The following is a 17304-nucleotide window of genomic DNA, read 5'->3' on the forward strand; positions in this document are numbered from 1 at the left end:
TACTAGATTTATGCCTCACAACACACTATGTTCAACGGCCAAAATATACAAACAGAACAATGGGATCACCCATCTTAGGTCTCATCACAGTAGTGATGCAGAGACTGCAACTCTCAGTCTGTCCCATAATCCAACTGAAACTGTGGATAAGATACATGAATGACACATTTGTAATAATTAAACACACAAAAGTAGAAGAAACCCACCCACTTCGCAAGCATAAAATTCTCTAGTGAGGAAGAAAACGACAAACCCATTAGATGCAACGGTAAAGAGACTAGCTAATGGCGAATTCTAGACCAGAGTCTACTGGGAGGCCAAACACACTGGCCAAATCCTGAACTTCAGAAGCGACCTCGTGACCATAAACAAAGACATCTGCATTAAGACACTGTTTAAACAAGTCATTTCACATTGCAACACCCCAGACCCCCGAAGAATAAAAGATGAACGTCTGCACAAAATTTACAGACAACGGATATCCAAAAAGTTTCATCCGCCAATGCCCACAAAGCAAACTGACCGAGGATACAGTACAAGAAGACACTAGTAACTCTACCTTACATCAAAAATATAATCAGAAATGACAAGCAGCTTCCTTAGCTTGTCTGCTTAGGACTGTGATTGTGCATAAACATACATCAACACTGCATCAAATGCTATCAAAGATTAAAATCTCCATATGGACAGTAAACCAGATTAACGTGATATACAGAATCCCATTCACTGAAAGCAATAATTGCTACATCGGACAAAGGGGAAGGAACTGATGACCAGGATACACAAACACCAGCTGGCAGTAAGAGGACACAAATAATATTCATTTGCCTTGATACACACAGACAATGAAGGCTATCAGTTTGACTGGGACAAAGTGACCAGACTGAGACAAGTGAACAGTAGACATGCAAGGGAATTTCTAGAGGCCTGGCTCTCAACACGCGACTCCATTAAACACAGAGGTAGATTCCTTTTACAGACCGCTGCTTAAAAAAAATAGGAGAACTGGAAGTGACAAGACCCACCACACCAGAAAATCATTAATTCAGAACGAAGCAGAATACCAACACTTCGATTAGTGGTCACACTGATGACGTTGCCTAGAATGATAATGAAATGTCTGCACACTACGAAGCAACCAGCTTTATGAGCAAAGGAACAACCGCACCCACAAACCGAAGCGCAAGTTTTCGCTAAGACCTTATAAACAGGGGAGCTACGTTTTCCAGTCCTCTCGAATCCTCCCTGTGATTCCTGAAAGATCACCAACAATTCCTTCACAATCTTGTTAACTATCTCTTTCAGTACTCTGAGATGTAGCCCAGATGATTTATCCACCTCTAATTCTTTTGAGCTTCCCCAGCATGTTCTCCTTAGTGACGTCCACAACACTGACCTCTGCCCCTAATTCTCTTTAGTTTCTGGTATACTACTGGCGTCTTCCACCATGAAAACCGATGCAAAGTACCTATTTACACCAATCTAATGAAACTTTGATGTACTGCCTCCAGTGTATCCTTTCTTAAATACAGAGAGCAAAATTACACACAACTCCAGATGTGGCACTATGAAAGCCTTGATATTTGTAGCAAGGCTTCTTCATTCTTTTCCTAGAGCAAAATAGCAAGAGTGTTGGAAATCTGAAATAGGCCAAAAGGTTATAAGTCAAAGAAGAGTTAACTCTGCTTAACCGCTCATACAGCAGACTGGTCAGAAAAATTAAAGCCCACAAGGAATGTGGTGAAGGGAATTCAAAATTGGCTCAGTGATAAGAAACAAACGGTAATAGGTGATGGATGTTTTTCAAATAGCTAACGGTTTCCTTAGGATGCAATGTTAGGCCACTTGTGGTGCTACATATTAAAGATTTAGACTTAAATTTCAGAAATTTGCAAACAGCACAAAAATCAGCCAGGTTGCTCACAGAATCACATAAGTGTCACGGTGTTAATTCAACCACTTGTGCCTGCATTGATTTGTTAAATGAGAATGAGTTGATCGGGAGAAAATTCCACTTAAATTCAACCCAGAGACATGCAAAGTTATGCATTTCAGGAGAACAAGTAAAGCAAAAGTACACAAAGCACATGGATTGGGCATGTGTGTGGTGGTAGTGGAAGTATTGAGAGGGGCAGAGGAGGTGGGAGACCTTCAAGTACACGTCCACAGGTCCCTGAAGATGGCAGGACAGGAGGATAATGTGATTTAGAGGCATGAGGCTTTGTTGGATGGGGTGCTGAATACAGGAGCAATTCTGGAACTGTAAATTACGCTGGTTTGGCAACAGGTGGAATTTTGTGTACCATTCTGGTCACCACAATACAAGAATGACATAGCTGCTGTAAGGAGTGGACAGAGAAGATTCGTAAGCACTTTGTCAGGACTTGGAATTACAGGTATGAGGAAATATTTGATAGGCTACGCTTGCTTTTCTTAGAACTGAACAGGCTGGGAAACGACGTAAAGTGAGGTGCACAAAACAACGGTTTTGGACAGAAAACTTGTCTACCTTAGCAGAGAGGACAATTTCAAGGCCCACAGATTTAAGGTGACAAGTAGAAGGTTTAAGGGTTATTGAGGAAAAATCTTTTCCTTCAGAGAAGGGTGGGTGTCTGTAATTCACTGCCCCATTACCACCCAGGAAATTGTCACCTCACTCAATTTGTACCTCTAGTGCTGTTAGAATTAGAATAGCCTTTACTGTCATGTGCACTTGAATGAGTGCAGTGAAAAGTTTGGAATGTCGCCTCTCAGCACCATCTTAGGTACAGGGTACCTAGGTACAGATACTTTACGTGTTGTCACAGAATTGAAAGAGAGTTTAAAAAGTCCAGACCGAGAATAAAAAGTGTTTTTAAAGTACTCAAATTATATTCCATTTCTACAGAGTCCATGCTGCCGGGCTTCAGAACACGAAGCCTCCCCTTGTGCTAGTCTCTCTTCCAGGACTCATCCTCCAGCTCCATTCTGCTCCTGCTCCCAACTCGGCTTGTGCTCACTCTGCTCCCTGTTCCGTGCTCCAGCACGCAACTCGTCTCACTTCAGCTTGAGTCCATTTGTTGAAGTTAAAAGTCGGATAAGGGAAGGGAGAAAAACTGCTGCAAGGAGGAAAAAAGGAAAGAGAAAGGGGAAAGGAACTGGCAAGTAGAGGAGCTCCAGTTGGAATGCTACCATAAGTTACAGACCAGGTGCAGATAAGTAGGATTATAATGTGCTCTACCTTGTCTAGAGTGCCATTAGGAATTACAAATATCACATCTTTTAAAATATATTCTGTTCTTCTGCTTTTAATACCAATGTTCATAACTTCACATTCTCAATATCATACATCAGCTCCCACCTTGTTGCTCACTAACTCATTTGTCTATGTCACTTTGCAGCCTGTGTGTTCTACTTACAGCTTTCATCAGTAAGCTTTGACGAAGTCAAATGGTAAATTGTAAAAAGATGAGGCCACAGCACAGACCCTTGCATCACTAACAATCACAGCCTGCAAACTTGAAAATACCCCACTTATTCTAAATCTTCATTTCCTATGAGCTCTATCCATTTTAATCTATCTCTGAAACCATGAACTCTTACCTTACATATTACACCTTTGTATGCAATTTACTGAATGACTTTGGAAAATTATAACTCTCCCCTTATTTATCTCTATTTATAGAATTAACTATAGACTAGTTAATTCTTATCACTAAATTAAATTCATTAAACCAGATGGTGAATTTTGGAGCATAACATGAATTCGTATTATGAATTTAACAATATAAATATTCTAATATCATTATGATATGACAGAATACTTCTGTTGGATTGTACAGTGAGACTGTTTAAAACAAGATCGGATTATACAGTTGTTGCAACTGATATTACTGTTTAATGCGACGAGAGACCAGAACAGGAAAGCAATTCAAAATCGCAGTTTTCCACAATTTGTGAACAAAGAGTGAATGATTGTTTTTAAAGGAATGGTGCCATACACATTTTAGTTGAGACCAGATAAAGATGGCAAGTTTTATTGAAATTTACACATAAGACCGTGAACGCACTGAAAACAACCAAAAATAAATACCTCTTTGAATTCACTGTATTCTTCTTCTGGCATGATTTTTTCCAATGAATATCGTGCTCTTACCCGTACAGAGCCTGGTTCAATGCCTTTTAGTGGAAAATGTGAACTGAGAGGAAACCACTCATCAATCAGTTGCCCCTTCTGTAACCTACTCAACAGGCAGCGCATAAATACTGAAAAACAAAAGTGTTAATCCAATTAAATTTTATTAAAAGTGTTCAAATTAATTTAAAATGGAGAAACTTAACTTAAGACATCAGATTCGGGATATCCCTTCCCTTTCTCCAATTTAACGTGAAAAGGGATGAACCATCCCAATTGCTACACAACATACTGAGCAGTCTGGCATTCAATTTTGTGCCCTTTCAACTGTGTCCATAAAATGCAATATAAACTGGAAAACTGATGCACAGAGGGGTTTGGGTGTTCAGGTCCATTGTACATTGAAGGTGGCAACATAGGCCAATAGAGTGGTCAAGACGGCACATGGCATGCTTTCATTCATCGGACAGGGTATTGAGTACAAGAGTTGGCAGGTCATGTCACAGTTTTATAGGACTTTGGTTCGACCACATTTGGAACACTGTGTATAGTTCTGGTCGCCACATTACCAAAAGGATGTGGTTTCTTTGGAGTGGGTGCAGAGGAGGTCCACCAGGATGTTGCCTGGTATGGAGGGCACTAGCTATGAAGACAGGTTGACTAGATTAGGATCATGTACATTAGAAAGACGGAGGTCGAGGGGGGACCTAATTGAGGTCCACAAAATCATGAGATACACAAGTGGGGGACTCAATTACTAAGGGTCACGATTTCAAGGTGAGAGGTGAAAAGTTTAAAGGGAGATATGCATGGAAAGTTCTTTACGTAGAGGGTGGTGGGCGCCTGGAACACATTGCCAGCAGAGTGGTACAGTGGTACAGGCAGGCACGATAGCGTTATTTAAGACAGATACATGAATGGGCCAGGAGCAGAGGTATACAGATCCTTGGGAAAAAGGCAACAGGTTTAGACAGAGGATCTGGATCGGTGCAGACTTGGAGGACCGAAGGGCCTGTTCCTGTACTGTAATTTTCTTTGTTCTACATATTCAACTATCAAGACCATTGGAAAGCCTTACAGCCTTAGTCTGCCGTTGAAACTCTTGATACAGTTCAGTTGTGGGGAGAATATAACAAAGGATGATATATTTTGGTGTGGAAAAGAATGCGCTTTTGTGAAGTCACAAAGACAGAATCATTAGAAAGCATAAGCAGAATTCTGTGCTAGAGAGGATGCAATACAGTCTGGATGGGAGCACAGTCAGGAAAGATAGCACAAGGTCAACTGATACAAAATAATTAAAACAAATGAACATGATAACCATAGAAAGGAAGAGAATAAGTTGTTGAATTTGAACATAGTTCACACAACCAGCAAGGAACTGAGTGGGATACACAGAATGTTGGGCTGGTGAGGGAGGTGATGCCAGGAAGTTCAGAACAGAGCTGTGAGAACTAATTTGGGGCAATGCTAATGGGCAGAGGATGCCTGGAAAGAAGGCACTGTACTAACCAAAAGTCTTCTAGATTTCACCCAGTAGACTGAACAATTGGGATTGCCTTGCCCTGCTCAGAGTAAAATTCCGGTGGCAGTAGAAGATAGATGGGACAGGGAAGACATTTGTGGCCTGATTACTCTTAGGCCAGTTGAGTCACTTTGCAATCTAAGAGAAAGTAAAAGAACTGCAAATGCTGGAGATCTGAAATGAGAAAAAAAGTGAAATTGCTGGTGAAACTTAGTAGAGGTCAGCAGCATCCATGGAAAGAAAGCAGAATTAATACTTCAAGTCCAGTAAACCTTCTTCAGAACGGATAGCAGCTAGTATTTGTGCTGGTGGTAAAGGTTGGTGGGGGGCCCAGAGGAAGAATAGATCAGTAGGGAGAGAGCCAAGTGAGAGAGGGTAAAGTTATGCAAACAAATAGCAAATTAGATAAAGAAGCTAGATAGGAATAGTAGGGAATCAATGGGTGAAAATGGGTTGGCTGTGCTGAAAGCAACCTACATCATGACAGGTCTATCCAATTGCTCTTTCAGCTTTATCCTATCGCTTACTCCCTACCCCAGCCCCCTCACTTTTTTCTGCATATAAACTGACATTTTGCCAGCCACCATCAGTTCTAAGGAAGGGTCACCAGACCCGAAACATTAACTTTGTTTTTTCCTTCACAGATGCTGCCAGACCTGCTGACCTTTTCCAGCAACTTTGTTTTTGCTCCTGATTTACAGCATCTGTAGCTCTTTCGTCATGATAGGACCTGGGAAATTGGGTAGGTAATAGACAAGGAAGGAACTGTTTATACCAAAATGAGTAAACCCAAAATCAAGTCCTGAAGGTGATAATGTCCTCAAGTTGACGATAAAGTGTTGCTCTTCCAGCTCGTGCTGACTCCAGCTGGAGTACACAGCAGACCTAAGACAGAAACATTGGCCAGGGAACATGGTGGTATGTTCAAGTAGCAACAACTAGAAGTTTGGGGTCATTTTTACAAACAGAATGCAGGTACTCAGCCAAATGGTCACCAACTCTTTGTTTCATCACCCTAATGTACAAGAAATCACGTTGTGACCAATGCAGATATTAGACAAGATTGAACGTGTGTGTCCGGGGCCTTGGATAGTGAGGAGATAAATGGTTAAGTGTTGCACCTTCTACAGTGGCATGGGAAGGTACCATGCCGGTGTTGGGAGTGAAGGTAGTGCGTACCAGAATGTCTCAGAGGGAATGATCCCATGGAATGCTAATGAAGGTAGGTGTCTGGTAGAGACATCCTGCTAGAGGTGGTGCAAATGGCGGCATTTGATCCTTTGGATGTGGAAGCTGGTGGGGGTGAAAAGGAGCATTTGGAGACCCTATCTTTGTTGGAGAGACAAGAAGGGCTAAGGGTGAAGTGTGGGAAATGGGTTGGACACAGCTAAGGATCCTGTCAACCATGGTGTCGGAGAATCCTCAATTGAGGAAGAAGAGATTTCCGAAGCATCCTTGTGGAATGTTGCACCATCAGCGTAAATGTGATGGAGTAACTGGAAGAATGGAATAGAGTCTTTACGTGAAGCTGAGTACAAGGATGCACAGTCGAGATAAGCATGGGGAGTTAGTGTGTTTGGAATGGATATCAATGGTGGCCTATCCCCAAAAATAGAGAAATGTTGAGGGACGGAGAAGTCGGAGACAGACCAAGTGAAGCTGACAGCAGGGGTATGGATAGGATAAATACACTCGGTCATTTTTCTGGGGTGGGGGAGTCCAAAACTAGAGGACATATGTTTAAGATGAGAGGGGGCAGATTTAAAGGGGACCTAATAGGTCACTTTTTCACACTGAGGGTGCTGCATATATGGAATGAGCTGTCAAATGTGGTGGTGGAAGCTGGCGCAATTACAACATTTAAAAGGCATCTGGATGGGTATATGATCAGGAAGAGTTTAGAGGGATACTGGCCAAGAGCTGGCAAATGACATCTGGTCGGCATGGACGAGTTGGACTGAAAGGTCAGTTTCCATGCTGTATATCTCTATGACTCTATGTCTCCATATACAAAGCAGCCTCTGTGTGAAAAAAGCTGCCCCTTAGGTCTTTTTGAAATCTTTCCCTTCTCACCTTAAACCTTCGCCCTCTAGTTTTTTACTCCCCTACCATGGGAGAAAGGTCTTGGCCATTCACCATTTCCATACCACTCATAATAAACCTGAATGATGTCACCTCTCTGTCTTCGACACTCCAAGGAAAGTAGCACTAGCCTACTCAGCCCCGCCCCGTGAGGCATGAAAGTGACGAGTAACATTTCAGCCCAAGCCTGGAAATTATCCAGATCTTTTTCCATTTGAACATGGGCTACTTCACTATCTGAGGAAACACGAATGATGCGGTACCACATCAAACACCTTCCGAAAATCCAAATACATTCCACCCACTGCTTCTAAATATCCTGCTTGCTCTCTCTTCAAAGAATTGGAATAAATTTGTCAGATATGATTTCCTTTTCATGAAGCCATGCAGAATCTGTGTCATCATATTATGCATTTCTAAATGCCTTGCTATTTTATCTAGACTCAAACATTTTCCCAATAACAGATGTTAAGCTAACTAGCGGGTTACAACTAGTGTATGCACTATTTCTGCAGCTACTTTCTTCAATATCCTGGGATGCATCCCATGAGGTCGAGGAGACATATTAGTTGTAAATCTCAGTAGTTTCCTCAGCATTATTGGTGATAATTATTGTATTGATTTCCTCTCCTCCTTTTGCCCTTTGAATATCTAATAACTTTGGATTGGTATTGGTGTCTTCTACTGTGAGGGTAGATGGAAAGTATTCATTCAACCCTTCTGACATTTTTTGATCCTCTAGTACTATCTCCCCAGTCGTGTTCTCTAAGGGACCTATGTTAATTCTGAATTATCTCTCATTCTTAAATAAACTCTTGCTATCCATCTTTATATCACTTGCAAAACTATACTTAAAAATACAGGAGCAGAATTAGATAATTTGGCCCATCAAGGCTGTTATATGTCTCAACCCTATTCTTCTGCCTTTTCCTCATAACATTTGATGCCCTTATTAGGATTCTAGTCTCTCCTACTGGTGGGAACACTACACTCATACGCACTCTATCCGGGCCACTTCATATTCTGAGATAACAAGGTGTAGAGCTGGTGAACACAGCAGGCTAAGCAACATCAGAGGAGCAGGAAGGCTGATGATTCGGGCCTAGACCCTCCTTCGGAAATCATATTCTGTAAGTTTCAATGAGATCCTCCCTTATCCTTCAAAGCTCCATCAAGGAAAGATCCAGAGGCCTCAACAGCTTCTCATATGATAAGCCATTAATTCCTGGAATCATTCTTGCAAACCTCTTCTGGGACCTCATCCAATGCCAGTACACTCCTATAAGAGAGAATCTAACCATCATCCCTTAACATTCAAAAGTGTTATCGTCACTGAATCTAGCCACTATAAACATCTTAGGGGTTACTACTGAGAGAGAATATAACCATCACCCCTTGGTATTATCACGGTCAACATTCTGAAAGCTACTATTGACCAGAAACTCAACTGAATTCACTGCAAAATTCATTGGCGACTACAGCAGGTCAGAAGTGGGAATACTGCAGTGAGTAATACACCTTCTGACACCCCACCAAAGCCTGTCCACCATCAATAAGGCATAGAATGTTCCCCACCTGTCTAGATGAATGCAGCACCAACAACACTCAAGAAACTCCACACCACCCAGGGACAAAGCAGCCTCTGCTTGATTGGCACCGCATCCATAAATATCAATTCCCTTCCCCAATGACACTGAGCATCAGCAGTAGTTACCATCTACAAGATGCACTGTAGAAATTCAAAGATCCTCAGACAGCAACTTCCAAACATATGGCAACTTCCATCTGGAAGGATAAGGGAAGCAGATATGTGGGGGAACATCATCCCCTGCAAGTTTCCCTCCAAGCCTTTCATCTTCCCAACTTGGAAATATTTGAACAACAACGCATATTCCGCTTGGGAACCCTGCATCCAATGGTATCAATGTGGATTTCACAAGCTTCAAAATCACTCCTCCCACCAATGCATCCCAATACCAGCCCAGCTCGTCCCCACCTTCCTAACCTGTTCTTCATCTCACCTATCCCCTCCTCCCACCTCAAGCCACACCTCCATTTCCTACCTACTAACCTCATCCCACCACCTTGATCTGTCCATTCTCCCCGGACTGACCTATCCCCTCCCTACCTCCCCACCTATACTCACCTCTACAGGCTCCATCACCCCCACCTTTAACCTGTCTGTCTCCTCTCTACCTATCTTCTCCTCTATCCATCTTCGATCCCCCTCCCCCACTCTCCCTATTTATTTCAAAACCTTCTCCCCATCTCCCCTTTCTGATGAAGGGTCTCAGCCCGAAACATCAGCTTTTGTGCTCCTAAGATGCTGTTTGGTCTGCTGTGTTCATCCAGCTCCACACCTTGTTATCTCGGATTCTCCAGCATCTGCAGTTCCCATTATCTCTAAAAGCTTCGAATGTCACATCTGGCTGTAGTAGCTCACAAACCAGTCCTTTCATTTTGCACACCACACAGAACTTCAGGTGTCTATGATATTCATCAAGTTGGAACGAAGTCTGTAACTTGATCACTGTAATTGCTTCCCCTCTGCTTTCTTCCCCATGACAACGTGAAACATATTCACCTTCCATCCTGTAGCAATGTCATTACTTGACATTGATCCAAGAGGAAATAGCATTATTGTCAGCAGTCTATGCATCTTTGGGAATAATTGATTTTTATCAAAATTCTTAAAACCAGAGCAATATCTTTCAGCATCTACCATACCCAACCCCAACTCCTAGCAGGCTTTGGCAACTTTGAAGAATTAACAGCAGCAAATATATACACAATTGGAGCAACAGCTAATATGTATCATCAAGGCAATTATTATGTAAATGGTTGATTATTTCTTTAAATAACACTTGTAATTGGTGGTGCAGGAGCATAGTGGTGGCAGCAAGGGAAGCATTGGTTCTGCTGTTGAATGTGCATTTAGCTATGACTGATTAAAAGAGGTTATTAGCTATGCTCCGTACCTCCAAGTGACAACGGAGGCATCCAGTCAACATTGCATGCAGACTGTTGTCGTGATTTAGCTGGGAAGAATGTTTCCCGTGTGTTTCCTTTGCTTCTGCATGTATATTGACCAATATCATCTGTTGCAATACACATCAGAAGCATAGCTACGTGTCATGGCCACGATTCAGAACCTGTAAAGGCACTATGAACCTAAAACAGGTGCTATGGATGCAAATTTTGTACTACAAAACTCTGCTACTCCCTGGTTCAATAAAACACATGCAAACCTTTCCACAACACTGCTGCCCAGATCTTAGGTTTGCATCAGTGTACATTCATAACTCCTATTACAAACCTGCTCCTTTAACTGCACATTTTCCCCTGCATTTGCTTTATGAACAATGGTCATGTTCTGCAGTCTGCATTATATAGAAACCAAAAATAATGTGCAACACTATCACTGTTTTATTCAAGTCGCACCTGGATCTTAACCTGTTCGAGTCCCTCTCAAGTTATAACACTGCTGAATATTAGTATCAAAAATTATCCTGAGACAAAATATGAATATACATCTCACACACACACACACACACACACACACACACACACACACAAACAAAGATAATCTTCCTAGGACTAACTTTTGGGCGAATAGTAAAATACTTTTCCGCAGAAGTCAAAAATACTTACAGATGTCAGGATCCTTGCTCTTCTTTGTTTTGTTACTGAGACTTATCTCAAATCTGTTTATATCGGATGAGACATCACTAGGGAAATGAAGGAATAATTTAAGAAGTCTGCAATCAAAGAATCTTGAAAATTCCATGCCCTTATATATGCCATAAACAAAACTGAATGAAGCATCAGCACAAAACGAATATAAGATGTACCATTGAAAAGAGCACAAAATCACATCAACATAGCATAGTAAATGTGAACTTTTAAATTATGGAGGTTGTAGCACATTATATTTTAGATAAAAAGACTCTTCAATACATCTGAGAAGACTAACTTCAAATATGCCATTGAAATCTGTTATCATTTTCACTGTCTGTGCTGCTAAAATAAAAATTAGATGCTGAACAGGCTGTTAGTATTCCAAAATTGTTCAATTCAGAATCAGAGTATGTGTTTTGATATTGAAAACTTATATAAGAAAACAGAAGGGTTTGTAGGTACTGTGGTATGGATCATGGTGTTACCACAAGAACAGAAAGAAACAAATTGAGGAATTTTGAGTGAGAGAACCTGCTGAATTGATGAAAGAAAGATAGGCGATAGAGTTGATCTTGAATCAGCATTTTGTATCAGTCTTCACATTAGAAGACTTGAAAACTTCACAAGGATACTTGAAAATTAAGCTAATGGATTAGAGCAACATAAAATGATCGCCATCAGTTGGGAAAGGTTACTAGGAAAACAACGGGTGCTAAGATTTGTTAGGTGTCAGGACCAGATGGCTTGCATTTTACTTCCTTAAAAACAGCTGAAGAGATAAATCTTCCAAAATTCCATTGGACTCTTGAAGGTTCTAATGGATTAGAAAAATAGCTATTGCAATGTATTTCTTCAACATTGGGAGACACAATGCATGAAAATGATTAGCCAGTTAGCTAACATCCTTCAGGAAAATTGCAAGAATCCATTATTAGTGAGTTATAGCACGATACTTGATCAGGCAGAATTTACGCAAGGTACGGGGGTGGTGTTTAATAAATTGATTACAGATTTTGAGGAAGTGCTAAGCAAGTTGAAAGAAGGGAAACACAGATAGGGCATACTTGGATTTCAAAACCAAAACACTAGTACAGGGACGATATATTAGCATATATATCGGATCAGTTGGCTAACAGGAAGCAGAGAGTTACAATAAGCTGATCTTTTTCGAGTTGGCAGGCTATAATTAGTGCTGTGCTGAGGGATTAGTTCTTATGTCATGACTATTTATAAGATATATCAATGACTTTGATATTTAGATATATATTTGGATCGGAATTAAGGAGACATGGATATTAAGTTTGTCAATGACACCAAAATTGGTGGTACAGTCAACAGTGAAAAAGGTTATCTAAGATTACAAAGGGAACTTGATCAGTTGGGCCAATAGGCTGATGAACGGCAGAAAGAGTTTAATTTGGATAAACACAAGGTATTGTTTGTTGTACAAAAATGCAAGGGCAGGACTTATACAGTTAACGGTAGGGCCATGGGTAGTACTGTCAAACAGAGACACCTAGGGGGTCAGGTACATAGTCTCTTTGAAGTTTGCATCACAAGTGGATAGGTGGTTAAGAAGGCATTTAGCACACTTGTGTTTATTGCTCAGACCAGTGACTTATAGAAGTTGGGATGACATGTTGAGGTCACACAGGACGTTGGTAAGGCCACTTTTGGAGTACTATGTACAATTCTGTAGCCCTGCGATAGGAAGATTATTATTAAATTGGAGAGGGTTCAGAAAAGATTTACTAGGATATTGCCAGGACTGGAAGGTTTGAGTTATGAGGAGAGGCTGGATAGGCTGGGACACGGTTTTCAAAAATCTGCAGCATAGGAGGTTGTGGGGTGACATTACAGATTTATAAGATCATGAGGGACATAGATAAGGGGAAATCACAAAAGGTGTTTTCCCTAGGGTGGCGAAGTTCAAGATTAGGGGGCGTGTTCTTAAGTTGAGAGGAGAAAAGATTTAAAAGAGACCTCACAAAGAGATGGATTATATCGGAATTAACGCCCAGAGGGAGCGGTAGATTCAGATAGAGTTATAATATTTAAAAGACATTTGGATGGGTCCATGAATAGGAAAAGATAGGAGGGATATGGGCCAAATGTCGGCGAGTGGGGCTAGTTCAGTTTGTGAAACTCAGCCAGCATGAGTGAGTAGGGCCAAAGGATCTGTTTCCGTGCTGCATGATGCGAAAAGCAACCCATTACGTACCAATATGTTTGTGTACTCACTTAACTTGTGTACTCTTTATCTCCTTGTGACTGTTAACTTTCCTGTGTATTTTGGTGTCATCGGTAAATTTAACAAATATATAGAGTGTAACATGGGAAACTGACCTTCTCCAATTTTGCAGGAAAAATAGAAAAGTGGAGGGTGAGTGGAGAAGTCTATCATTCTAGTCTGGATGCCCTGGCATATTAGTCTTAAAAGATTAATACAGAAAGCGATTAGGAAGGCAAATGGAATTTTATTGCATGGGACTGGATTACAAAAGTCGGGAAGTTCTTTTGCAGCTGTGAAACAGAATGCGGGAGAGGCCACATCAGAAGGATGCAATTCCAGTCAAATCAGTTCCAAGATTGTTCACTCAACTCATTTCTGGGATGCAGGGTTTATGAAGAAAGCCTGAACATGTAGAACCTATACCCATTGTAATTTAAAAGAGGTCAATCTTATTAAAACATAGTAGACGAGTAGATACTAGGAGGATGTTTCTTCTTGTGGGGATACTAGAACTTGGGGACAGTTTCAATTTTGAGAAAGACTTTGAGATGGAGAGTGAGTGGTTAGAATGTAGCACTGTCTTCCATTGGAAGCGGAACTGGAGCACCAAATTTAATTAAAGTCAAGTTAGGTTGATGTTTGATATGGGGAAAACAAACAGGAAGGTGGAACTAAAACACAGACAGAAAAGAAATTGACTCCTGCTCCCAAATCTTACATCATCATTAGTCAAAACCTTATATTTATGGCCCTTGTTCAGATCTAACCAACAAATAGGAACAGCTTTTCTACCACTACATTACAAAATACTTCTCCTGTCTCCATCCCAGTCTTCTCCTTTCTACAGAAATAAAGTTCTGCCTGTTCAATCTTTCCTGATAGTCATTACCTCAGTTTTGGTGCCACTAATATTTTCCAGTTCTTCCTCCAATGCTTCCAATTCCTTTTTATAATAGAAAACTAAAACTGTTCACAATACTCCAAGTTTGTGCTAATGAAGATTCTTCACAGGTACAACAGAAGTTCTATCAGGAATTTTTATTTAGATGCAAAATTATCATTTCATCAAGTTTTAGGGATTTGTGTTTGTGCTCGCTGGTGCTCTTTTACCCGAATGGATAATTATTTTCCAAGGTGCATGCAGCTTCCTAACGCTATCTATCAAAATGTATTACCTCACACCTATCCATAGGTCGGTCAGGCAGGTCCTTGGTTCGTTGTATGCTGGTGCTGCATCCTGAACTGTTTCCTTGGCAGTGAAGATTTGCCAATGCCATTCTCTTATGAGTAGAAGACAAAGTGGCAGATCTCAAGTCTACCTCACTGAGGTTCATTAGCTAATTATGCACTCACTTCATTAATGAATTCATTAATGTCTTCCAATATTTTGTCAGACTCCACCTTTGTCTTAATTACAACTGCACATGGCATTGTCAATTTTGAAACTGCACTTCTGATGTCCAGATCTAAATCAATTATGTAAGTGGTAAGTACAACGAGTGCACCCAATTCACTCTCTAAGCTGCACATTATTGCAACTAAACAGCACCCGAGAATTTGCTGTTAAGTATACAGGTCCCTCACAATTCAGTTAGTTTATTGGGAGAAATATACAGCATAAAGCATTTTATGACTTTAAAAAAGGTGCATTTTTTAAACTGTAGGACTTAATCTTCTGTTGTCTACCGTACCATGAAAATTTAGAGAATGTTTATCTCAGTACCCATCCTGTGGAACACCATTCACCAATTTAAGCAACTCTTTTAACCCCTACTTTATTTTCGCTTTTACAGTCAAATTACCATTTGTTTTGATGCCTCTTCCCTGACTACATATGTTCTGACTTCTCATCATAAGTTTACAATGTTATTTTAAGGGTTTTTTTGGGAAAGGGATTTGGTATATTTACAGCACATTCAGTCATTTGATATAATAAAAAAAATCAAGTGTCTTCTACTCTGGAATCAAAACTCACTACGCTTTATTTTCTTTTCAATCTCTAGAAAATTTTCTATTGCACCTCTGATTAATGATTCTATCATTATCCATGGGTGTGGGCTGCATGGTGGGTACAGTGGTTAGCACTGCTGCCTCACAGTACTAGGAACCCGGCTTTGATTCCAGCCTTGGCGACTATCAGTGCAGAGCTTGCATGTCCTCCCTGTGCACGCCTGGGTTTCTGCCAGGTGCTCTGGTTTCCTTCCACAATCTAAAGATGTGCAGGTTAGGTGGATTGGCCATGCTAGGTTTTCCAGTGTTTGGGGATATGCAGGCTAGACGGATTAGCCATTGGAAATGCAGGGTTATGGGGAAGGTCTGGGTGGGATGCTCTTCGGAGGGTCATGTGGTCTTGGTGGGCTGAATGGTCTGCTTCCACACTGCAGGGATTACTAAATTAATTTGTCTATAGCTTTGTACTTATTCTACCACCCTTTTTACGTACAAGAATCACATTTTCCAACAAGAATCTTTTCCTCACCATTTTATATATTAATGTCACTTCTATCTCTTCCCAACTTGTAATGTGACTGTTGTAATCCACTCAGACCAAGAGTTTTATTCCAAGTTCAACATATTTATCAATTAAGCCCCTTTCAATGTTGTGTTCATCGTGTAAGTGTTGCTGATACATAGTAACACAAATTACTTAATATTGCTGCATTTTTAATGCATTTGGGAGTTTGCAGGTATCAAGGGATTTAACCAATTTTTCTTTTATTAACATGGCTCCATAGATTACATCACTATACTACATTTCTTGACAATTTTGTTTTTCATTTTCTCTTTTTCTTAAATTAAAAGGCTAATTTATAATTTTTTCTGTATTTTATCATCTACTTCTTTGATTATATAACAAATGGAATCCCTTCTTTTATTTTCAATTTTGTCCTGATCTCTCCATTCATCATGATGCGTCAAAACTGACCAGTTTATTCTAAATAATGTGTGTTTTCAGGACTCTAATGATCACTGTTTTAAAAGCTTCTCGATGCTATTTCATTTCTTTGACCATTTTCCAATTTATTTGCTCTAGTTTCATTTTCTTTCCCTCAAAATTAGCTACTTCTTCAGTCATTGTTCTACTTAAATTGATCACAACATTTATCTTTAATGCAATGATACAATGATCATTATTGTCTTAGTGCTCCCTCACATTTAAAGTTCTTAGTCACAGGCATAGAGATGTACAGCACGGAAACAGACCCTTTGGTCCAACACGTCCGTGCTGACCAGATATCTTAATCACATCCCCTGTGCCAGCATATTTCCCATTTGCCTCTGAACCCTTCCTATTCATAAAACTATCCAGGTGTCTTTAAAATGTTGTAATTGTACCAGCCCCCACCACTTCCTCCAGCTCATTCCACACATGCAGCACTCTGCATGAAAATGTTGCCCCTTAGGTCCCTTTCAAATCTTGTCCCCCCACCCCCCCCCACCCCCCACCTCACCTTAAATCTATGCCCTATAGTTTTGGATTCCCCTACCCCAGGGAAAATACCATGACTATTCATCCTATCCATGCCCCTCATAACTTTATTAATTTCTATAAGGTTACCCCTCAGCCTCCAATGCTCCAGAGAAAATAGCCCCAGGCTATGCGGCTTCTCTTCATTAATTGTTCTGTTCGTTACATTCAGCAGTCCTCCACCTTTAAAGGACTTTTTTTAA

The 17304-nt window shown here is 40.6% G+C and overlaps 1 protein-coding gene across 1 annotated transcript in view; it reads right to left on the minus strand.

The window, feature by feature from the left end:
• Positions 1–17304, minus strand: part of LOC125450905 (ras GTPase-activating protein 1-like) — a 172530-nt gene that overhangs the window by 42795 nt on the left and 112431 nt on the right. The window contains exons 15-16 of the mRNA XM_048527279.2: positions 11373–11449; positions 4073–4245 (exon numbers count right to left, since the gene is read on the minus strand). Of these exons, the coding sequence (XP_048383236.1) occupies positions 4073–4245; positions 11373–11449 (250 nt within the window). The remainder of the gene's footprint in view (positions 1–4072; positions 4246–11372; positions 11450–17304) is intronic.

This window comes from Stegostoma tigrinum, chromosome 3, assembly GCF_030684315.1.
Source record: "Stegostoma tigrinum isolate sSteTig4 chromosome 3, sSteTig4.hap1, whole genome shotgun sequence".
NCBI lineage: Eukaryota > Metazoa > Chordata > Chondrichthyes > Orectolobiformes > Stegostomatidae > Stegostoma > Stegostoma tigrinum.